General features: G+C 40.7%; 1 protein-coding gene across 4 annotated transcripts in view; it reads left to right on the top strand.

The window, feature by feature from the left end:
* Arhgap21 (Rho GTPase activating protein 21) overlaps positions 1-24,773 on the top strand; it is a 117,373-nt gene extending 92,600 nt beyond the window's left edge. For all 4 annotated transcript variants that reach the window (XM_051205682.1, XM_051205681.1, XM_051205684.1 and 1 more), the window contains 17 exons: positions 3,308-3,466; positions 3,584-3,686; positions 6,265-6,301; positions 8,443-8,568; positions 10,264-10,548; positions 13,107-13,171; positions 13,250-13,386; positions 13,860-14,002; positions 14,225-14,380; positions 14,470-14,548; positions 15,083-15,156; positions 15,234-15,323; positions 16,677-16,802; positions 16,992-17,033; positions 17,325-17,430; positions 19,275-19,306; positions 22,308-24,773. In XM_051205682.1, coding sequence (XP_051061639.1) covers positions 3,308-3,466; positions 3,584-3,686; positions 6,265-6,301; positions 8,443-8,568; positions 10,264-10,548; positions 13,107-13,171; positions 13,250-13,386; positions 13,860-14,002; positions 14,225-14,380; positions 14,470-14,548; positions 15,083-15,156; positions 15,234-15,323; positions 16,677-16,802; positions 16,992-17,033; positions 17,325-17,430; positions 19,275-19,306; positions 22,308-23,987 — 3,440 coding nt within the window. In that variant the 3' untranslated portion in view covers positions 23,988-24,773. The remainder of the gene's footprint in view (positions 1-3,307; positions 3,467-3,583; positions 3,687-6,264; positions 6,302-8,442; positions 8,569-10,263; positions 10,549-13,106; positions 13,172-13,249; positions 13,387-13,859; positions 14,003-14,224; positions 14,381-14,469; positions 14,549-15,082; positions 15,157-15,233; positions 15,324-16,676; positions 16,803-16,991; positions 17,034-17,324; positions 17,431-19,274; positions 19,307-22,307) is intronic.
* Positions 24,774-25,247: the final 474 nt, after the last annotated feature.

Here is a 25,247-nt window from a genome sequence, read left to right on the forward strand (position 1 = left end):
GTTGTATATATCTTCCACATTTTATTTGTGTCTTGATCCCAATCATGGACAGTGCAGTTGATTCCATGTTAGCTCTTGTGATGTGCCTGGGAATCCAGATGTCTCTCCAACATACTGATGTCACTTCTCTTGGATATAACCCAGTAATGGGATTGTTGGTAGCATGGTAGTTCTGTTTTTTGACTCTGTGAAGAACTTTCATACTGTCTTTCATGTTCCCATTAACAGTGTGTGAGGATTACCTTGCACATCATTGCCAGCACTTGTCACCTGAGTCTTCCGGGTAATGGCGGGAGTAAGGTGATAGCTCAGTGCAGTTGTGGTTTGTGTTTCCTACTGGTGTTTGTTGATAGGCCTCTGGCAGGGTGTGCATGTCTTCTTAGAAATGTGGATGTCTATTCAGATCTTGTGCTCATTCTTAAATCAGTTTATTTCAGGAATGATGATGGTTATTGAGACCCTAAATATTCTGGACATTTTAAGTCATTGTTAGATGTATAGTTTGTAAATATTATCTATTGTTTTATATACATACATACATACATATATATATTCTCTTGACTAGGTTATTTCCTTCTAATTTTGATATAATCCCATCTGTCCAGTTTTGCAATTGTTACCTATTCTTTTGGTATCTTATTAAAAGAAACAAATCCTTATAGATTTGTACATGCATGTCTTAACATTTAAGTTAGCTGTCCATTTGAATTAGCTGTTGTATATAGAAAGGGTCCAATTTCTTCTGAGTGTTGATACCTTTTTTCCAGCAACTGCATCTTGAAAAAACCACCCATCCCTCATTATGTGGTCTTGGTCCCTGATCATTTGACTGTAAATGAGAGGGCCTCACCTGTGAAGCTTTTTAATTGGTATTTTGACAGGGAATGATCACATGAAATCTGTAGATTGCTTGGGTAGCATGGACATTTTAACAATAATTATTCTAACCAGGCATGAGCACAAGACATCTTTGTAGTTATGTTTGTTATATTCTTTTATCAGTGCTTTGTGATTTCTGTACAGTTATCATTTGCTTCTTTCACTTTTTTTTTCAAGATTCTTTGTGGGGATTTTTTGTAACTAATTGCAAATGGGATTATTTTCATGAGTTTTTCAGATGACCCAAAAGCTATAGTGTATAGAAATGCTACTGTTTTGTATGTTAATGGCTATTTTTGTATCTTGCAGTGTGGCCACATTTATTTACTTGTAATAATATACCAGGTTTTGTTGTTGCTCTTGAGTTTTATTTGCAAAATATGGACTCAGCTAAAGTCCTGGACGAGCTAGAACTCTGTATATTTGAGAATGGCCTTAAACTTCTTATTCTCCTGTCTTTATCTCATGGGTGCTGGGATTAGAGAGGTGTGTGCCACCATACTGGTTTTATGAAGTAATGGGGGGGGGGGGAATGCCCTTCTATATGCTGTGACTATATGTTTCTCTTACTGGTTGATGAATAAAGCTATTTCACCCAATGGACAGGAAGGATTTACCTAGATGGGAATTACAAAGACACAGGTAGGAAGAAGGAAGAGAAAAGACAGATGCCAAGTAGCAGCTGGGGAGTCAAGAGACCCAGGCATCACCAGTAAGCCAAGGCCATGTAGAGATACACAGGTTAATAAGAGAGAGCTAGCTAATAAGCCTAAGCCATTAGCTAAACAATTGATACTGATATTAAGTCTTATTAGAGTGGGTGGTGAGAAAACCAGTCCAGTGGGACTGAGATAGACAGAGAAAATCTTCTACAGGGAAGAGCTAGGGATCCAGCATGTTAGGCAAGTACTTTACCAACAGAGCTACATCCTCAACCTATGTCCTAATTGGTTTTTGATGGAGTCTTCCTGACAGCTGGTCACATTGTATCTAGGGAGGAGTGGGGATGGGCAGTTCATACTAGAGATACCTCCCCGTCAGTTGAGCTGCCCACATTCAAGGTGGGTCTTCCCTCTTTAGTTATACCTTCCTGGAAATACCACCATAGATATACCCAGATAGTGTGATTCCGTGGTGATTCCAAGTCTAATCAAGTTGACAGTGGAATATTAATCATCACAAAAATCATGCAGTCTGCAAACAGAAAATTTTTTAAAAAGAATTCTGTTGTAATAGCATTATCATCTCTTTATTGGGCCTTCACTTGTTTTCTTTTAGTGTGACTATGGGTTTGTCAATCTTGCTTTTCTTTGCAGAGAATTAACTTTGTTTCATTGACTCTTTGTATTTATCTAAAGGATTTATTGCTTTTAATCATAAAATAGAAATGTTACAATTTTTCAAACATTAGTTCTTTTTGCTAATGTACTGGTTATTAAAATGATAGGAGATTGCTAGCATTTGCTCAGAATTAGTGTTTGACCTTCTAAGCCAAGTAATCAAAATTCTGATTTATATAATTATAGATTATTTGTAAAGGATTCCATTATGGGACATCTAGTCTTATGCTTTATAGTTCTGGCTTCTTACTAAATTACATTTGGCCTGAAATATTAGAATTTAAATCATTGATTTTCTTTTGTTAGAGTAAGTTATTGCTCACTAATGGGAAGACAGGTGCCAAGCAGAACCAGTGTGAGACTTGGTTTAGATGACACCATTGAATTCTGCTGTCTTGCTCTCTTAACCTGTAAAATCATATGTTTCAGAGTTTCCTTTATTTTATAGGAAGTAGGGTATACAAACCATTTACATATACTAGCGCATAATAAGCACCATTAATATTAGCTGTCATGCATTCATACAAATTTGTTTGACAGATGGTGACAGACTTAGAGATGGTAAAAACTCACAACACAAAATGTCCTGTTTCTACAAGTCCATTTGCACAAAGCTAATGGAAAGATCACAACTCACACCTGTCTGGGAAAGAAGGACTTTTTGTAATTTACATAAAAATTCCAGATAGATTAGAATGTCCTGGTAGTATACCACTTCTGCCTGTTTCATACTGGGCTTTGTGGTCTTGCTACAAAAATTTAAAATGTGTGTGGGGGGTGGACACATGGACTTGAAAAGTAATTTTTTTTTTTTTACATAATATCTGATTATTTGCTTTGGTCCATTTGAATAACCTACACATTTTGCTATGCTTGTTTTCCTTTATACATAATTGGGGAAAATATTTATTTTTCTTATATTTTTAGAGTTTTGGCATCACTAGAGTAGTGGTTGTGTAAGGTGAATTTTAATAGACAACTATGTTGTTTATTGGTGGTTTAGTGGCTGCTAAAACCTCTATTTGGTCCTTTTAGCAAAAAAAAAAAAAAATTAGTCAACTATTAAGAAATTGTTTCCTTTCTTACAGATGAACCAACCAGTCCTAGCATTGATCATGATATTGCACATATCCCTGCTTCTGCTGTTATCTCAGCCTCTACCTCCCAGGTCCCCTCCATAGCAACAGTTCCTCCCAGCCTCACAACTTCTGCTCCTTTGATTCGACGTCAGCTCTCCCATGACCAAGGTATGTTTAAAGTGACTGCACACTATACCTTGCAATATGTGGCACACTGACCTTTTCACCATTGAAAAAAATGTGGAAAACCACTTGAAAAGTATGAATGCTGGGTTTTCATTGCAGAATCTGTTGGACCTCCCAGCTTGGATGGCCAGCACAACTCAAAGACAGAGAGATCAAAATCCTATGATGAAGGGCTGGATGATTATAGAGAAGATGCAAAATTGTGAGTCTCAGATGTATTAGTTTAAATGTTTTTATATGAATGGTAGTCATTATGAATTTAGCTTTTAAGTTGTCTCATTTTTAACTTTGACATTAGAAATGCAAACCAAATAGTATCAAAGTAACATCCAGTTGATTTTAGAATATTTATATTCTCACACACACACACACACACACACACACACACACACACACATATATATATATATATATATAGCAATATGCTTTTTATGTTACAGATTTAAGATGCTTTTCCCTTGACCTGTAGCTACTTCTAGTGGTTTTATAATGCTTTTATAATGAGGTAGGACTATTATTCATCACTAGGATTTTTTTTTTCTTCAAAATTCTGGTTATTTTTATTATTTGAACCTTCAAACATGATTTTTTAGTTCTTTTTCATGTAGATATTTTCATTGACACACTATCTGGTTCATAGATTAACAATGAACAATTCTTATGTCGCCTTATTTGATGTCCTACACTTTTATCAGATTGTCATTTATATTCTAATTCAATTAGATCTTCTAGGACTAGTCACTTAAGAATGGTTCCTGTGAGATACAGCCAGGGCACAGTGTTCCAGCTCAGTAGGAATGCTCCTACTGTTGCCAGGTTGGATGTGTGAGCTGTTTGAGCCTTTCACTAAAATGTGTCAGTGACTGCCACACTTCAGGCTTCTCCACACACAGACTGCACAGCTTTCTTCAGAGATGCCAGCACTGTGTGTTTCATTTATTTAATACATATACAATGTCTACAATGTCTTAGACAATATTAATTCCCCAGTGCTTTCACTTGACCCCTCCCCAACTTCTGCTAAACTCACTGTCCACTCAACACCTCTACTTCTGTGCCTGTGTGTCCCACTGAGGTTAATTAGGGAGACGAGACTTGCATGAGCATGTGTGGGGTTAGTTACCAGAGCATGGACAGCTTACCATGGCCACACTCAGGATGAAAGTGTCTTCCCCCCCTCCCCCCGCATGCCTGCAAGCGTGACACCTCCTCACTTTTTCTCCCCTCACTGGTGCTAGGTGGTGGCCTGTGAGTTCCTCACAATTCCAGCTTGTGTCCTGTGTGAGAATGGGGGGGGTGGTTAGCTTTGATCTCTCAGAGGACTTGACGTTATTTGAAATGGCATCCTCTCTGTTGGTTTTTAGCTGCTCTTTTTTGTTCATGTATGTTTTTACCTTTTTTTTTTTAATTCCAATGTCCAGCTCATTTCTGTGTTTGGTTTTATAATCTTCCATATCTTGAAACTGGGTTCCTTTTTCTTTTGAATAGCACTGTTATTTTTTATTGAGAACAAGATACTACAGATATACAGAAATTGTGAGATAGACTCCCTCCAGGAGTTGAACCCTTTCTTTCTATCCTATTAAACAGTTTCAATGTCTCCTGGTACTTTTCAGGGTGGAGTTTATATACCCGTTTCTAATTACCTCCTTTTTTGAGGTGGTTTTTATGAGAGAACAAACATATATTTAGTCACATCCTTAAAAGCTTAATTATTTTAAAGAATTAATACAAGCCTGTCTACTGAAGCTTTCATTGACAGCATTTATTTCTTCCCTTCTCTAAAGCACTCAGTGTGGGTGGAGGGGCATGTTCAGGGGGCGTGGCCTGGGGTAGAGGGGAGGCATCTCTGGCCTTCATGGGCCTGGCAGGAGATGATCCATAGGCAAGAATTCTGGTTCAGTGTGACTCAGTAGCCAGTGTTGGTTCAGACTCCGGTGGTTTATTTTAGTCATGTTTAAGCATAGCACAATTTAGTGAAAACTTTTTTGGTGATAATTAACTCAGTCCTGTGTACACAACATAAATCTCTTTGAGAAACAAATTCAGCTCCATAAAGGTGAGACATTACTACTTTGAAACTCTTTGTTAAAGTACAGTAGGACACCTTCCATAAGGATAAGTTCTGTGGATTGACTGAGGAGAACAAGTTTTCAAGGGTCTAGAGGAGGAAGAGTGCCAGAAAGTCTCAGACTGCACAGAGAGTACAAAGGTCTGTAGGCTACAAAGCATGTCTGCTTCAGCCTTCTGGGCAGCAAACAGGCTTTTCATTCCTTCCCTTGAAGGACCAGCCCTGTGAGCTTAACATTCCAGGTTCCCCCAGTGCTTTTCCGTGTCCACCAAGACCTCTTGCCTCCTACAGGTGGAGGGTACAGGGTGTGGCTGGCATCGCCTGACAGCTCGATGGCTGCTGCATTCAAGGCCCAGCTTTTTCATTAGCTAGATGAGCTATAGTCGGATGCCAGCTGTAGGGAAACAACCCAGTAGTTAGCCAAGGCAGCTTTTCCTTTGATATAAAGAAATGTTTTTTCAAAAGTTGCATACATAAAGCAAAAAAGGCAGAAACAGCTGACCTGGCAAATTAAAGCTAAGAAAGCTGCTGTCAGTGAATTGAAAATGTATATATTTATAACTTAGCTGTTCATACATTGAACAATAAACATAGTGATCACATGGTAGGCATGAAATGTCAACTTATTAATGAAAATTTAGTTGTATTAGTAATTTCTTGCACTGAGAGTTTTATAATCATTACATTTGTTTATATACTTTCCCAACAGATCCTTTAAGCACGTGTCTAGCCTAAAGGGAATCAAGGTTAGTATTTAATATTTTTACCATACCAAGTAAATGATAAATGTTTTGTTTGCCTTCGTTTCTTTTAGCCCATCAAAGTATGTATTTTGTATTTAAATGATGTAACTTTTTAATCTATATCCATTGTATTTGAAAAGTACATGAATAAATGTTTTTCATTTCTAAACATGTCCATCACGTATGTAATGCCTTATATACGTTGGGCTGACTTTTCTCATTAACAACTCAAGGCCCAACTCAAACTGCCCAGCAGTCCTTCTGGGTTTTCTCCTCACACTCTACCTGCCCATCACAGCCACATCTGTGCTGTCTCCTTCACCCTTCCCTGTACTTGTCTGAAAACTTAGGAATGACTAGACAGGAATGTTCTTATTTACCACCCTCAGAGATGGTTGTGGCTGCATAGTTCTTTCCTTTCTTGCTCTTACCTTAAAGCTTTGTCCTGGTGAAAGCCAGCAGGCACCCAGACTTCTGTGGTGCCCATCAGTCACTCAATGCTCGCTTCCTCTAGCCTGTCTTCTGTAGAGACCGTCTTCCTGTGCATGTTCACTGTCATGCAGTCATCATCTACTATCTTTGTTAAACTGAAATCTTCTGGGATCTGTGCCCCTCTCTACTACTTCTATTTTGTACTTTATACTAAATCTTCTTGAAAACGTGTACACAGTCTCTTCTCCTTAGTTCGCATACACGAGTATGATAAGTATGCCAAGGTTGCCAGTGACACTCAGCTTCACTGATGGTGGTTACTTGGGTTTGTAACTTAATGCAACTTTTGAGGAATAGTTACACAGTTCCCGCCCCCGTGGGGAAGTATCTCCATTTTCTGCGTTCACTTCATCAGCTCTTCCCTGGACTTCTGAGAGTACATCTGAGTCTTCTTTGCTGCAACTTCTGCACAGTTAAAACTTTGAAATGCCTGAGGCTAGTTTCAACCCATTCCTGTACATCGACTTCCTTGTTGGTTAATTCAGAGGCCTCACAGTCTGTTTGTTGCCTCGGCTTCCTCCCAGAACAACAGTTCATGTAAACCGCTACCTAACCTGCCATCTTCGTCCACATGTTTAGTAAGCAGCTCTTGATTACCCTTAGATGGGTTATCCCTTCTCTCCAGCTCATTAAATCTACTTCTGTTCTCCCATTTGCTCAAGCCAAACTCTAGAACTTTCCCCTATTTCTTCTGTTTGTTTTACTCTGAGAGGTCAGATGGGTCTACTCTGTCTCTGCCACTAACTGAGTGCTTTATTCCTCCTTGTCTTCACTTACGGTGTCAATCCCTTTCTCTCCAGTCACGTGCCTCTTCGTGCATGTCCCTTTAGAAACTATTTTCCTTGTAGCAGGGTGACCTTATTCCATTATTTTCAGGCTTTCCTTCTTTCTACCATAGACAAAAGTCCAGAACAACCCTTTCTTAGCTCTTGCTCTTTTACGGACTGTGCATTATTAAAACAATAAATATGAGTTCATCAGCCATGCATTCCTGCTGAACTTTTCCTATCTCTGATCTTTTATGGCTGGCTCCTTCACTGTGAAGAAGCATAGCTGTAGTGCTAACAGCTTAGTCCTTCAGTGTCCAATTCAATCCCCCTGAGCTCATTCTCCAGAACAGAAGCACGGCTCACAAATGGCTGATTTTCTCACTTCTGTCTGCACGAGTTTTTGTTTTAAAGCAGGATCTCATTGTGTAGAATAGGCCAGCCTTGAACTCACTTTGTACCCCAGGCCGGTCCCAAACTCTATAAACTACACATAGATTCATTATTTGTACATCTTGAGATCATATTGCAGCTTCTTGAGTGCCTAGGTTACAGAGGTGTAACACTCACTACACCTGACTTCTTGTGTGTCATCGAGTGCGTGTATGCATGTCCAGCCAGTTTTCTTTTTCTCCCAAAATGTGACTCCATGAAACCAGTAAAATCATACTTTTCTGTAGACGGCTTTTGAAAAACAATGGAAGCCTCTTCACCTTTGGGGGTGGAGGGGCAGGGGAGGTGTCAGGCTAGATGTGTTTCTAGTGTGACTTCTTCTAACCCCAGAACTTTCCACAGCATTTTACTTAGAACATTAAATAAGACATTTTGCCAACAAAGTTTCCATATGTAACTGTTTATATTTACTGTCCTTGGCCCTTTCTGTAGATTACGGATGGTCAGAAGTCATCAGAGGACTCTGGATCCAGAAAGGACTCTTCCTCTGAGGTCTTCAGTGATGCTGCCAAAGAAGGGTGGCTCCAGTTCCGACCACTTACCACTGATAAGGGCAAGGTAGTGCACTTTTTTAGCTCATGTGACATCAGAATTAGGCTTGATATGAAAAGCTCATGCACATGTGAGGTTGTGCAGTACCCAGGCATTCCTAAGAAAGGAATGTAGTTTTCTGCTTCTCGTCAGTGCAAACAGGAAATTGGGGTCTAAGGAGGAACCCACTTCCGTTATTTACCAGAATTGGTGATCAGAGAGGCTCTTAAGTCACTAAATAACAATTCTTATTAGTTTTTTTTTTTTTCAATTTCCTTTTGAATTTCTGCTTCACTTTATTTTATAAACCCTGAATTACATAAATGAGTATAATGGTATCAACATGTGCTTCAGTGAGTAGAATCCAACACAATAAAATCTTTGCATAAGTACTATTTTAGTGTTGCCAAAAAGTTTAAATTTGCAGATTTACTTGGATATAGAAGCTCTTGCTTTATACCATGTAAAACTGATGACATTGGTAATGTTATTTCCTGACAATACATTTTGTTTTGGGAACACTCCACCTGGGGTGTTAATCATCTCCCTGTTCCAAACCTTGATTTTTACTTGTTTTGTCCTGGCCAGAGATACAGCTCAATGGTAGAATTGGACAGAACTCTGAATTCACTCCCTAGCACCAGAAGGGAAAAAAGAATATTAATGGATTTCTTTTTTTTAATTATGAAAAAACAGTTTTGTGTCCATATGATTGTTATTAAAGCAAAAAAGCCATTAATGACCACTTTTAATGAATTTCATCTCTCTGTACCTTCATATCCACCCTCTATCCTTTAACCACCCCCCACCAATAAAATTTAAGAGAAAGGGAAAGAAAAATCTCAGTGTGGAAGCTATAGTATGACAGTGAGTCAGTCAGTCACACAGTTTGCTCTTTAGTCCATAGCTTTACTTGCAAGTGTTCACTGCAGAGTCATTGTTCTGGCTCCTGCTACACCATCAATTCTGGAGTGCCTCTTGGATATCCTGTTGTTGTCCTCCTTCATGGAGATCCTGCAGCTTTGCATCTGCAGTCTCCAGCCCCTTCATGTGCTCCAGCATTTCATAGATGTTGGGGTGAGCTACCTCATAGCCCTGGTTCTGGGCCTGGGTGGTAGCTGGGTTGATCAGCCTGCCAGCTTTCCCTCATCATTACCCCCAGGGAGAGCTCTCCAGCACTGCTTAGCTAGCTCACCCAGTGCAGCCAGCAGCAAGGGCCAGAGCCAGTTCTTCTGCCCTTAGGACTGGCTAACCTGCACCCATACCACCATTTTAAATTTTTATTCACTTACTCACTGTGTACTTGGAACTTGCTAAGTAGACTATGCTGTCCTCACATCAGAGCCTTTGCCTCCTGTTATACTGGGACATGAGTCACCACTCCTAGCTACACTTTGAAATGTATCTGTGGGCATGTATGTTATGTGATTGTCCTTATGCCAAGGTAAGCATGTGGAGGTCAGAGGACAGCACGTGGGAGTCAGTTCTCTTGTACTATGTGGGTCTCTTGGATGGAACTCATATCAAGCTTGGCAGCAGGCTCCTTTTCCCACTGAGCCGACCTGACATTTTTTTTAAATCCTTCCTCTCTTAATGTGTATTCAAGAAAAGGAGGCATCTCCTATACCAGGCACATAAGTATGCCTCTGAAAGGCGGTTCTTAGTCCTGATCCTGTCACAGAGTTGCATATTCACAGACATGGACCACTTACTGTTTTCTAGCGTGTTGGTGGCAGCATTAGGCCATGGAAACAGATGTATGTTGTACTTCGGGGCCATTCACTTTACCTGTACAAAGACAGAAGAGAGCAAATAACGCCATCAGAGGAAGAACAGCCCATCAGCGTCAATGCTTGTCTGATAGACATCTCATACAGTGAGACCAAGAGGAGGAATGTGTTTCGGCTTACCACATCCGACTGTGAATGCCTGTTCCAGGCTGAAGACAGAGATGACATGCTAGCATGGATCAAAACTATCCAGGAAAGTAGCAACCTAAATGAAGAGGTATGTTTTTCAAAGGATGTGGGTAAAACTTGACACTTGCATTGAACATATTGTTTTTATGAAAAATAAGATACACTATTTTCATTCATTATAAAGGAACACTCAAGTATACCTGCAGTATTTTTACTTATTGAAAAAGTACTATTACTAAAGAAAAATAGGATATTCATATTCTTCATATCTTTTCAGACACAACAAATCACAGACAGGAGCCCCATGTTATCTTCTGATCATGAGTGTTGTCCCTGGTATCTGTGAGGGGGGTCAGGATACCCTCCATGGATACCACTATCTGTGGGTGCTTCAGCTTCTTACATATGGCATAGAACCTGCAGGAACCTTTTTGAACAAATTACTACAAGCCTGTCTTGGATATTGAAGTTAGTATTATTGTGGGCTAGGCTACAATAAAAACATTTACAAAAACAAGTTACTATGTTAAGGTAAAGATACGATTTTTTTTATATATATATATAGAACTGTATAGTTAAAAATATCTTAGTATACTCGTGGGTTTCTAAGGAAGCATGTATTATGAAAAAATCATGTTATAAGTCATGTTTTTCTTTTTTTTTAATAAGAAATAATGCGTTACAGTTTTGAGAGTCTCTGGCTTACATCATCAAGGAGTTGCTTTTGCAGTAAGAATTTTAGTAGTCAAGGTATTTTTCAAGGTATTTTCCAATGCAGTGAAGGTCAAATGTTTGCTCACTCCCCCACCCCATGCAGTTTTCCTTGCATAGTCCTCATGCTCTTTGCACCCATTGCTCTCAGTACTCATGAACATCAGCGTCAGCTGTGCAGCCTCACGTAAGATTTTCCTCCATTCATTTTCATGGTCTAGTTGACACCGAAAGGCTTACACCCTGAGGACAACCTCCCAGTGCTGCTGTGCCTCCTGCCTTGCCTTGCCTTGCCTTTGCTCTGTAGCTGCAGAGTGTCAGCTGAATTGTGTGTAGGGAGACTGAAGGTATAGATTTCAGCTATAACAGTTATTTGGGGGATTTTGTTTTGTGTTTTGATTTTTTTTTTTTTTTTTTTTTTTTTTTTTGAGATAGGGTTTTTCTGTGTAGCCCTCACCTTCCTGGAACTAGCTGTGTAAACCAGGCTGTTCTCAAACTCACAGAGTGCTGGGATTAAAGGTGTGTGCCACACTACCTTCTGGCTACTTGGGCCTTTTAATAAGCATGTAAACTAATTGGATACATTATAGCATTTTCTTCTCTCCCCCAGCCCCCCACCTCCTAGCCAGGGTTTCTCTGTATAGCCCTGGCCTTCCTGGAACTCTAGCCTGCTTTTGCTTCCCGAGCACTGCGATTAACGGTGTGAGCCCACTACTGCCCAACTACATTATGGCATTTTCAAATGGACTCTGTCTTTCTGATCCCTTTCCCTCATTCCATTTCTTCCTGGTCCCCTTCTTTCTGAAAGTAGCCTGCATTCCACTTCATGTCACATGTATTTTGTTGCCTTTTTATTTCCTCCTGTTTCTAATTCCATGATCATACCCACACTCATACATGCACACATATGAAAATTAAAATCTAGGGTCTGCATGGGAAAGAAAACATGCAGTTTCTCTTCCTAAGCCTAGGCAAAATAATAATGAAAAGTGGGTACATTGGAAAGAAGGAACAAAGAGGTCCAGTGGCCTCCACTCTACCCTTGAGAATCCTGTGTGAGAGTTAGGTTTAAATAGAGGACAGAAATGCGTGAGGAGATAAACAGTCCTGATCTGGGTGTGTTCCTGCCCATCATCATTATGGTTTAGATTTGTCAAGTTACAAAACTGAGTAAAATCTCTTTGTAGGAGGCAAGGCCCCTCTTACTGACATAAAGCATGATGTTATTAGCCTTTGCTTCTTTCAACATGAGATTCCTGGGAAAGTTCCAACTTTTTGAGAACCATTGTTTCAATAATCTGATAGCCAAAAAGAGCACAAGCTCTCCAAGTATCTTCATTCCTGCCTGTGTGGGTTATATGTATTTCATTACACTCAAAATAAGACATATTTTAAAAATGCTTGAAGACACATGCCAGTGTGTAATTGTAATTGCTACAAATAGTTATTCCTGCTTGTCAGTTCTGGGTTTGCCTTAGGACAAAGCAGATGGTCTTGGCCCTCTTGATGCCACCTGACTCCCACTTCACTATTCCTACAAGTCAATCATTAATAAATTCTGGTGTATTTTTCTGTCTTTTACTAAATGGTATTGAGTGCTCATGATTTGTTCTGGTATTCGAGAAGAAACTGGCTTTGTGCTCCCCAGTCAGGTATTTTACGTAGCATATTAATTCAGTATATACTGAATTATTGTTAGTTAAAAACTATCCTAAGTGTTGCATATATACAGAAAATGCACAGCAAACTCACTTTCAGGAGCAGGAGACACTTGGACCATCTGTCACATGGATGACAGGTCCACTGAGAATAAATCATAGCATTTGTATTAATAAACAAAGTGATCTAATAGCAAGCCTCAAACGCAGGGATCACCCTCTGCCTCTAATAGTCTAATAACATACTTTCTGATGCCACCTTCTGCTTATTCTGTAGGACACTGGAGTTACCAACAGAGATCTAATTAGTCGAAGAATCAAAGAATATAACAGTCTGATGAGGTGAGAATACCACCATGCCTATGGTTAATTTAGATGTCATATATACAGTTGTTAAAAAATGTTCATTTCTCCCAACAGCAAAACAGAACAGTTGCCAAAAACACCTCGCCAGAGTCTTAGCATCAGGCAGACTTTGCTTGGTGCTAAATCAGAGCCAAAGACTCAAAGCCCACATTCTCCAAAGGAGGAGTCAGAGAGGAAGCTTCTCAGCAAAGGTAACTGACTATAACAACACTTAAGCTAGATGGTGAATGTGTGTTCCTGCTTCACAATGCTATTTTTATCAACAGACCTGGGGTCAGCTAGCTCGAAGCTCATGGTAAACATGGTCCACCTTTTTCTTTAAGGTGAGGCCCAAGCCATCTGTCTCTGTACTCAGGGGAAGGGAAGGAAAGCATAGTCATATCTTTACAGATGTGAATGGCCAGATGTATCACTCTAAGACAAAGCCGAGATCTCTGGTTCTGTTTCTTTCTGAAAGGGTAGAGAAGTCTACTGTATCTGACAGGTTATGTGGACAGGTCGGAGGCGTGACAGAATGGGAAGAAAATAATGTGCAAAGTGTAGACTGTTCTATATGATATGACTTCAATTAATGTAAGCTTTGATGAATTAGACTTATAAAGTGATTTAAACAGTCTTTTTCCATTTTGTACAATGTCATTTTGTTTTCAATAACAATCAAAAGATGATACCAGTCCACCCAAAGACAAAGGCACTTGGAGAAGAGGTATTCCAAGCATTGTGAGGAAGACATTTGAGAAAAAGCCAGCTGCCACAGGGACCTTCGGAGTTAGGCTGGATGACTGCCCGCCTGCCCACACCAACCGGGTAGGAGACCCCAAATATCTGGATTAGTCCTAGTGGCTATCATAGCAGGGCCTGAGTTCACAGACCTTTAGATAAAGGGGCTACCTGCTCATTTAGTAAGCACTTTTGACTGAGTAATTTTTATCATTAAGCTCTTGATCTAACGTATTAACTCTGAACTAGAGTAGTGATAGGAATTCATTTGTACCGTGTTAAATAAAATGCTGGTTTCTTGTTTTGCAGTATATTCCATTAATCGTTGACATATGTTGCAAGTTAGTTGAAGAAAGGGGTCTTGAATATACAGGTATTTACAGAGTTCCTGGAAACAACGCAGCCATTTCAAGCATGCAGGAAGAACTCAACAAGGGGATGGCTGACATTGATATACAAGATGATGTAAGTTCATTTCTGTTTGAATAACTGATCTGGTTTTTTTCTTTCATAATATTGACCACAAAAATACTGTTTCTCTTGTGCATATCTAGAAATGGCGAGATCTGAATGTGATAAGCAGTTTACTAAAATCCTTCTTCAGAAAGCTCCCTGAGCCTCTCTTCACAAATGGTGAGTTAGCTCCAACAGACCATGTCAGAGGAAAAGGCTCAGCCTGGCTGGGAATCAGGGCATAATAAATCAAACCAAGAAAACAGTATGAGGGAAGATGGAAGTGGCATGTATCTCAAGTCTAAGTTTAATGAAAAACCACAATTAAGAGCTGGGTTTTTTTTCATTTGTAATCTTCATAAATAGTGGTGAAAAATCAGTAAAATGAAAATAGGGTCTTTGTTGACCTATGTTTGTCATCAAGCTATAAAAGTTATTATTTTTCAGTCAGTTCTTTGGACATAAGGTGTAGTTATACGCCTCTGTGCTACATACTGTCGTGAGGTGGGGAGAGTGGACGGACAGAGTGAATGCCAGACAGTAGCTTCAAAGAAGTCCCATTGAGAGAACTCTGTTGGAAACGTTTTGAGGTCATTAAAAACCATTGCTAGCCTGCAAATTTCAGAGATTTATGTTTCAACAATAGACAAATCTTATATATTCTAAATTGTGGTTTAAACTTAAGCCCTGTTCTCTTGTTCCTACGGCTGCCAGATAAATATGCTGACTTCATTGAGGCCAATCGTAAGGAAGACCCCGTAGACCGGCTGAAAACGTTAAAAAGACTAGTAGGTATTACTTTTCATTTGGGGAGGTACAGTTCAAATACAGCGTTTAAATCCATTCTGAAAATAATATGTTCCAGATTCATGATCTACCTGAACATCATTATGAAACACTTAAGTTTCTTTCGGCTCATCTGAAGACAGTGGCAGAAAATTCAGAAAAAAATAAGGTATGTAAGGTACAGCCTATTGAAATCCACTTTTTTCAGTTGAGCATTGGCCTTCACCACTCTGTGTTGAGTACTCGTGGGAAGCCTCAGACTGCACTTGATGGGTCCTTCTGAAGGTCGCTCAAAAGTACAGGTCCCCAGACAGCAGTTGTCACTCTCGTGAAGGGGCATTTCATTTAGAAATGTTTCATTTTATGTCACTACTTTCTTTTAACACCACACCACCACATACCCACAACTACTGTCCTAAGTATTATCAGATACTCAGTTCATGTTCGGGCTTTCTTGACGAATTGTTCTGTTTATTTTGATAAAGGTTTTTTGTGTAGCTGTCCTGCAATTTGCTATGTAGACCAGGCTAGCCTCAAACTCAAGAAATCCTGCCTTCCCCATGCTGGAATTAAAAGTGTGAGCCACCATACCTGCCTCAGTTTTTTTGTAGCTCAGGCTGGCCTTGAATCTAACTATGGAATCTAAGTATATATATACTTATTGCCTCCTTCTGCCAATACTGGAGCCAAGGATATAGGCATCACACCCTTTTTACTGGATTAATACTGAATCTTGAAGACAGTATGGTACAGGCTAAGTGTCATCTTATATATAGGAGCCAGCTAAAAGCTACTCATATGGGACAAACATGTGTCTATACATAAATATTAAAGTATGTCATTAGTCTAAAGACTTAAATGAAGCCAGAGACAGGAATCTACTGAATGCCGGATGTAAATAAAGCATTTGATGTGGTGGATTTTTGGGCTTTGGGCCACTCTTACCAGCATAGGGGTTAAAATAAAATAACTGAATATTCCAGAAAAAGACACACACATGCCAGTGCCCAAATCTTTTCCCAAAGGTATTATTTTTATATTCTAGTAAGGCAACATCCTAGGAAAATCCTAAATGTAGTGAGTTATTTTTCTTCCATGTGGTACAGTAGCACATGTGACACTGCTTAAAAGATGGCATTTGCTGCAGTGGTTAAAAGATGGTAATGTGAGATCCAGAATGATGAATTTTTTCATTCCCTGGTTAAGTATGATTGGTCCTTTGTCCCTTGCTTTCAATTCCTTTTTCTTTAATTTCACCCCCCCCCCACACCCAGTCCATCTTCTAACCAAAAACAGTTGATTTGCTTTAAAACTAATCAAAGACTTCTTGGAGAAACACAAATACCAATTAGCCATTGTCTATTATCATTCAAAAATTTGCTCATGAAAACCCTAACTAGGAAGCATTTCCTTTTCTTCATCCATTCCTTGTATTTTCTTCATCAAAATTAATTTCAGCAACAAAATGCCAGACCAGCAGTGGAGGTTTAATCTAATTTTCCACTTTCTTCCTTTTCTTCAGATGGAACCAAGAAACCTAGCAATCGTTTTTGGTCCAACTCTAGTGCGAACATCAGAAGACAACATGACCCACATGGTCACACACATGCCTGACCAGTACAAAATTGTAGAGACTCTCATCCAGCAAGTAAGTTCACAGTGCGTCTCTTCCTGAAAGTTACTTTTCATCACAGCTGACAACTGGTAGGACAAAAGTTGCTTCTACTTTTTCTTCCCTTACAGCATTTCCCTTATTTCTGTGCTGTTTCCCCAAGATAGAAATACCCGTAGAGGGTTAGTTATTTAATTATTCTCATCTTTTTATTTTAAATTTTAGCATGACTGGTTTTTCACAGAAGAAGGTGCTGAAGAACCTCTCGTAAGTATTGTCAGCGCGCGTGCTCAGCGGTTTTCATGTGGGACACAGGCTCCTTCTGATGCCACCGCAGTCTTGATCCTCTGCTTTGTGTGCTGTTATCAGCTTTGCACCCGGAAGCAGGTCTCTAGTGCCTCGGTTGCTGATCTGATAAGAATATAACTGTGGTGCTTACTTTACTTTACCGCTAGTGACATCTAACCAATGCAACGTTAAGCTAATGTCTTCTACTAGATGTTGTTTGAAAGTTGTCTTTGAAGAAATGATGAAGAGCTCTTTGTTTGTTAACCATAGACAACAGTGCAGGAGGAGAACACAGTAGACTCCCAGCCAGTACCAAACATAGATCATTTACTCACCAACATTGGAAGGACAGGCGTGCTCCCTGGAGATGTATCAGGTAACGTGTATGGGCAGTACTGACTTCTAGGTTATTTGACGTTCCTATAACATAAAACAGCGAATCAGCCATAAGTAACAATCCACTATGAGTTCTTTTTCTTTTCCTTCCTCTTTTTCCTTTCTACTAATAAAAGCTGCGATCTGCCTTTTCTGATTGACCTCACTTACCTTCCAGTGATTATAATGCCATTGACAGTGCATGGAGTTGTGATGTTTGTCAGAATGGAAAGATGAGAGCAATGAGCATGCAAACCACTGTTTTGTTTTGTTTTATTTTATTTTTTTTAATTCACAGTTTCCATGTAATAGTCATCACAAGGTAAAACAGATACATGCTGCTGAATATGTGGTTGCTGTGATGGCAGAAAGTATGGTTAGACTGAATGCATAGTTCTTGTTTGTGGCCAGTTCTGTGAGAGCAGCAGGTATACAGCCTGAGCTGCTCCTCTCAATCCAGTGTGTCATCTGTCACTAGAGACCTTGGTTATCTTCTTTCCCCTACTGCCACCCTAACGCTTGGTTAAGTATGAGTATTTGGTAGGCTTTTGATGAAACCGTCTCCTGCCAAACTGTTGCGCTAATCTGGCATGCTGTTTCACACAATGTTCTCCCTTTGTCTCTAGTTCTTGTTTTAGCTCTAAAGGGTTTTTTTCAGCACTTACTGACACAGGCAAATCTATACTGATGTTGCACAGGCGAAGTGGGAGGAGTCTATCACACGGTAATGTCACTAGTGGATTCTGTGATGTCCCTGATGGACAGCTGGAACTGTAGGAAGAAGGAGGACTGCTGTCCACACTGTAGCTGCCTTGTCTGCAGAAGTCCCCGGTTCTTGTAAATGCAAACATAGTTGATCTGTGGTATAAAGTCTCTCTTAAGAATATTGTAAACAGATCACTACTACTCTCTTAAAAGTTTCTCTGCTGTCTCTTGTTATTTCTGAAGCGGACCCTGAGGAGAAATAGCATGGTATGGTCCACCGGTTCTTAAAGTCATAAAGCATTTAGCCATGTGTTGAAAGGGGCGTGGCACGGGGCCCAGCTCATTAATCTTGGAAATAATTTTCCCAAAAGTTCAAAGATAAAATTCTAAAATTGATATTTATTCTTCATCATGCTGGCCCCTTCCTACCCTCTTTTATAATTGTATAATCTGAGTTTTTGCCAGACAGCAAAATATGGTCTTCATTTTTCCATTTCCATAATAGCATTTGTTAATAGATATTTAAAAACCTGGTAGCAATTTAACCAAACTAACCAAAAGGATCCCTGACTGCATGGATGTGAAACATCATCTAACAAAACCAAAAGTGACCGAGAAGAAAGGTCACCCTAATGCCTCCGTCGTATCCACTCACATCCGGGATATGCTTATACAAATTCCAATCTGACAGTCTGACAAAAATCAACACATACACCAGTGTGAGTGTTTTGATTTGTAGCTAGGGCAGCCGACAGTTTGGAAAGTCCTGCATTGTGTATCAGCTTCAGATACAAGATGTGGGGCATAATTTTTAAAGGTCTTCAAGCTTCATTATTGCTCGATTTACTATTTAGAAAAATAAACACTAGTATTTCTGTTTTTGTTTAGCACAGGGCTCCTTTGCCATTCCTATCATTGAGCTGGTTCTGCCTATAATTCACAGCATCCTTTCATGGCGGTGGCTTTCTGTGGTGCAGCTTGCATCTTTGTGAGCTCTGACTATCCACTGTGTTCTATTGTTTCGAGTTTTGCTTTCACATTTTGTTCTGTGCCTGTCCTCTTCATAACTTTTGCATTGTTTGTTGAAAAAAGTGGTGAAGCTTGGCTTCCCACTAACCATATTTTATTTACTTCCCACAGATTCAGCTACTAGTGACTCAACAAAATCTAAGGTAAGTTGTTTCATACAGTTTGAAAACACTTCCTAGTGTCTTGCATGAGGACTTTTATCATTAACATATAATAGTAGTATACGGAGTAAGAGCAGAAAAGTCTAGAGTGTAGAGAAGTTAATTTGGAATAAAGAAGGCTGGAAAATACAAGATTGTGAGCTGGAAGATTGCAGATGTGGGAACAGTTTAGCGTGATGCAGACAACAATGGCTTGTTTACTAACATAAAAGCAGGGAGAATGGGATAAAGAATGATGATGGCACAGACCTGAAGCAGGAAAATAACCCATTCTAGCATGAGCTTTGCTATTATAATGAGACTCTGCCTGCACGCGCACACACACACACAGAGAGCCTTCCAGCACAAACTGGACTCAATGGGTTGTAAAATAAAAACAAACAAAAAAGACATAGTTATGGAGTGCATCTTCGAGTCTTTAAGAAATGAGGGATAAAAATAATTTTTAAAAGAGATTTCCATGCATGGAAGGGTACTAGTTTAATAGTTTTCAAGCATAAGTGCTTATATGCTACAGTACACATGTAGAGGTCAGAGGACATGTACTAGACTGCTTCTCCCCACTTTGTGAGTCCAATGGATTGAACTCAGGTCTGCAGGTGATTTTACCCAACCAGTCACTTCTCACCAACTCTTACAGTTTCCTTTCTGTTGCTATGACAAATACCATGACGCACAGCAACTCAGGAGAAGAAAGAGTTTACCTCACCCTCTACTTTCAGGTCACAGTCCATCATTGAGGAAGTCAGGACAAGAACCCAAGGCAGGAACATGAAGCAGAAACCACCGAACACTGCTTGCTGGCTCACTCAAGGGCTCATGCTTTTAGTTGGCTTTTTTAGCCAGGACCATCTGCCTAAAGATGGTGCTACCCACAGTGTCCAAGCCATCACAACTCAGTTAGCAATCAGAACAGTCCCGCACACACTTGCCCATAGTACAAACGAGGCTATCTTTGCAGGTGAGTCTACACTTCTACACTCTGCTGGTTCCCAGTTAAAGCTATGGGCACATCACTGGGTTTTTGTTTAAGCATATATTTACAACTTTGTTTTGTTTTGTTTTTTGAGACAGGGTTTCTCTGTTCCCTGGTTGTCCCAAAACTTACTTTGTAGTAAACTCAAATGTGACTCTGTGTGTGTGCGTGTACGCTTGTACCATGTCACGCTCACACAGACTTACTTATCTAATTATAGTACAGATGACACCACCTAAATAGTGCAGTCCCTGTCTGCCGTGAACAAGAACTTTCTCCTACATAATCACAGTCAAATCATCATAGTCAGGGTACTAATACGAGTATGATACACTATTATATAATGTAGTTTTATGTAAATTTCCCCAGTTACCTGAGTATTCTTTTAACCCTTTGTTCAGGAATAACCAGAAGTCATGTCTCCCTAGTCTTTCTTAAACCTCTTTTTGCCAGAATTTTGTTTGAAACGGTCTCACAGTGTAGTCCAAGCTAGCCTGGAGCACAGTCTTCGGCCTCAGCTTCCCTCAGCTTCCCGGCCTCACTGCACCCTGCTATAGACAATAAACTCTGAGATCAGAAAGACATACTTGCAATTCCTGCCCCTTCTTACTAGACATACACCCCTTTCCCTGTACGTTCACCTTACATTATTTTGTACTGTGCCTGTAATCAATACTTGAATTCTCACAGTTTCCAAATTGTAAAAAAGCAGAGTCATAATTAGAGAATTTTAAAGATGATATAATCGAGGGGCTTCTTCGAACAGTAAAATTGAGATTTGAAAGTGAATTCATCCCTTCTCTGTGCCCTGCCCTGCAGAGCAGGCTAGAGACAGGGAACCAGTTTCCCCCATTCAGCCCACTTTCAGCCATGGTCTACCAGTGTGAAACATGGAGGAAGCATAGTAAGCCATAGGAATACACTGGATGGTTGAGAAATCCTTTATAGCGTATTACAACACAAGCCTACTGATCTGTGATTTGTCAATACAACAACAGCCTTTCAAAAGACCTTAGGATAGCAGTCTAGCTTATTTAAGATGTTTATTTTTTTTTTTTTAATAGAGATGCATTTTTCTGATCCATTACTCCACATGCCTTCTGCTAGGCTGTCTTTACTGAAGATTGTGTTATAGAAACAAAAACTTATTTACCTGCCTGCCAACCATTTAGCAGGCAGACATTCTGAATAAACTAAGTAGTTGTCATCAATAACTTCGCACATAGCAAGTGACTCTTACAATAACAGTGCACTGGAGTGTTTTGTGGCAAGGATTTACACCTTTTTTGAGTAACCTTTATGTCATTTGAATTTTCTACTTTGCTGTTACACAAGATGAATGAGGCCTTTACTAACCTGATTTACCCAAGGCAAATTCCTGAAGATCCAGTCTTGGTGAGCTAATGGGAGCCAGACTCCCCTTAGCTGAATGAAGTGTCTCAGGTACAGTGCTTGTACCGTGTATTTTCCACACTTAGAAAATTGAATTCAACCATGCAGGCCAAATCATGTTTGAATATTAAGCTGTTAGAATGGTGTTTACCTGTGTCCCTTTTTGGGTGTTTGAGACAGAGTCCCACTGTGGAGTTGGAACTTGGCCTCATCCTGGCAGCCTCCTGAGTGGTGTGATTACAGTGCACACCATCACACCTGGCAGAATACTGCTTAACTCTTCTCCTTATAGACCAGATAAAGGAAGTGGGAATATTTGAGCATTATGGATGTGGAGAAAACCAATGGGGAAATTAATGAGAATTGGGAATCCTCAATACCCCGAAACATGAAATATTTCCCTGCAAGAGAAATATATCTGTTATGATGTGGCAAGAAATGGGACTGGTGAGTAAATGAGAAGCTAACATGGACACAGGTTCAAAGGGGAGTGTTAAAAAATAAAGGCTATGTTGTGGATGCATCTGGAGCTTTGGTAGAAATATCTGGAGACAAGCCAACCCTGACTAGACCCTGGACAGTGTTCATAGCCTCATTTTTCTGCTTGTTTTCTAGGGCTCTTGGGGATCGGGGAAGGATCAGTATAGCAGGGAGCTGCTTGTGTCCTCCATCTTCGCAGCTGCTAGTCGTAAGAGGAAAAAGCCCAAAGAGAAAGCCCAGCCCAGCAGCTCCGAAGATGAGCTGGACAGTGTGTTTTTTAAAAAGGAGAATGTGGAACAGAGTCACAGTGAGGTTAAAGAAGAGTCCAAAAGAGAAAGTGAGATATCAGGCAGAAAGCAGAGGGCTATCATTGCCAAAGACAGTAATGCCAAGAAAGACACGGGTGCAGCAAAGGAGGAGAAGAAGACGCCATCTGAAGAACCCTCCCCACCACACAGCTCCAAACGCAACAGGTCACCAACTCTCAGCTGTCGCCTGGCCATGCTCAAGGAAAGCCCCAGATCGTTTCTGTCACAGAAGCCCCACTGCGAAGAAACAGGGTCTGACTCGGGCACCCTGCTTAGCACATCTTCCCAGGCTTCACTGGCGAGGTCCTCCTCCACCAAAAAATCAACCAGTCCAGAAACCAAGCACAGTGAGTTTTTGGCCAATACCGGCACCATCACCTCGGATTATTCTACCACATCATCAGCTACCTACTTGACCAGCCTGGATTCCAGCCGCCTGAGCCCCGAGGTGCAGTCAGTGGCAGAGAGCAAGGGGGACGAGGCTGACGATGAAAGGAGTGAACTGGTGAGTGAAGGGCGGCCCGTGGAGACGGACAGTGAGAGCGAGTTCCCAGTGTTCCCCATCGCCCTAACTTCAGACCGGCTCTTCCGAGGGAAGCTACAGGAGGTTGCCAGGGTGAGCCGCAGGAACTCGGAAGGCAGTGAAGCCAGCTGCACTGAGGGAAGTCTCACACCAAGTTTAGACAGCCGTAGGCAGCAGTTCAGTTCCCACAGGCTTATTGAATGTGACACACTGTCCAGGAAGAAGTCTGCTCGCTTCAAGTCAGATAGTGGGAGCCCTGGAGACTCCAGGACCGAGAAAGAAACTCCTGCTCTGGCCAAAGTGTTTGATGTCATGAAGAAGGGCAAGTCGACAGGGAGCCTCCTGACACCCAGCAGAAGCGAATCCGAAAAGCAGGAGGCCACTTGGAAAACAAAGATAGCAGATCGCTTAAAACTGAGACCCAGGGCACCCGCTGACGACATGTTCGGAGTTGGGAATCAAAAACCTACTGCTGAGACGGCGAAAAGGAAAAATATCAAACGCAGACATACGCTCGGAGGCCACAGAGATGCTACTGAAATCAGTGTCCTGAGTTTCTGGAAAGCACAGGAGCAGAATGCAGACAAAGAATCTGAACTTTCAGCTGTGAATCGGTTAAAGCCCAAGTGCTCGGCCCAGGACCTCTCCATCTCAGACTGGCTGGCCAGGGAGCGCATCCGCACCAGCGCCTCCGACCTGAGCCGAGGCGAAGGCCGTGAGTCACAGGCCGAGAGCCCCAGCATGCTGGGCACACCTGCCAGCACCCACTCACCGCTCCCTCAGCAGCCCGAAGCCAGTGGTGACACTAGCACCTTGGCTTCATCCAGCGGACCCCCTCTTTTCACACCACCACAGTCACCTGACCAAATAAACGGAGAAAGCTTCCAGAACATGAGCCAAAATGCTAGCTCTACAGCCAACACCCACCCTCACAAACTGTCTGAGAGTCCCAGCACTAAAGCAGAGTCTCCTGCCTGTCTATAAGCTGGGTCTATCCACTATAACAAGAAGAAAATGCTGTTACATGGTCCAGTAACTCTGTAAATATTTTTCTTGTACCAGAATTGTTATTATGCAGCCTTGGTTTGGGCTGGATTCACCATTTTGCACTGTGAAATAGCTTTACAGTGCATTACTACAGCCAGAAGAACACACACACACACACACATATTTAAAAGTATATCAGTTGTATACAAATAAGCAAGGTGTTTGTTGCAACTTACTACATAGTATATCCCCCAAATTACTGAAGAAAACTTGCTGGCTCGTGCAGCAGAATTGTTCTTTTGTTTTCTCACTAACAAAAGTGCCTCATGATAAAAGTACATTTGATTTTTAGGGTGCCATACTGTTGAAATTAGGTAACTTACACTGAATAAATGAATGCGTTTTATCCGTAACAAATTTCATTACATTTACCAGTTTAACACAGGTGGTACAGAACTTCCATTCTTTAGTCATTCCAGATGGATCTGAGTTTTATATTCAAACTTTTAATACAGTTTTTGAGTTTTGTGTGACTTGAATTTTTAATCTTTCTGTAAAATACGTAATAACTTAAATGAATATATTCTAAGTGTATCTTTTCTTCAGATACCAGATTTGATATAAATGTTGTAACATAGGTGTGTAGATAGTGGATCCTGGATGGAACTGGCTTCTTCCTGAGAAGAATATAATTCTGCATGAGGACCTAAATCCAAACCTGTGTCATGCCTGTGTGCATACCCAATTAAACACTGGAAATAAAAATTGTTTTGGTGAACTTTGTACTATTGGGAGCTTACTCTACTTTAAAATGTCGCCCATTTATATACTGTCTAGGCCAATCTTTTAAGAATTAGCCTCTGTTTGCACAGTCCTTCTCCCTTTCCTCTTTCTTGCTGCGGGGGCATGGCCTCTTGGGGATGCTGATGGCAGCTGGCCCCCACTTCTGTGTGTCGGTAGCACCCAGAGCTGCGGGGGCAGCTTTGCTGCTGTCCACCTTTCCTCAAGCATCAAGTAAAGGCTCTGGTGGGGTGCGAAGCGGAGGTTTTAAGAGTTCAGCCCTGACTGTACTTCCCAGATATGTAGTGTGTTAGACTCTATAATGTAAGTAAAACCTAAACGTGTTAAGGTTTGGTGACCTCTGAAGTCACTGGAGCCACCTGAAACACTTTTTCATGAAAATAGTTTTAAAATTCTCCCATATCACAAAATACTTTACCTGTATAACTTTGTATTCAGCATATCACAGGGGGCTGC

Source organism: Phodopus roborovskii, unplaced genomic scaffold, assembly GCF_943737965.1.
Source record: "Phodopus roborovskii unplaced genomic scaffold, PHOROB, whole genome shotgun sequence".
Lineage (NCBI taxonomy): Eukaryota > Metazoa > Chordata > Mammalia > Rodentia > Cricetidae > Phodopus > Phodopus roborovskii.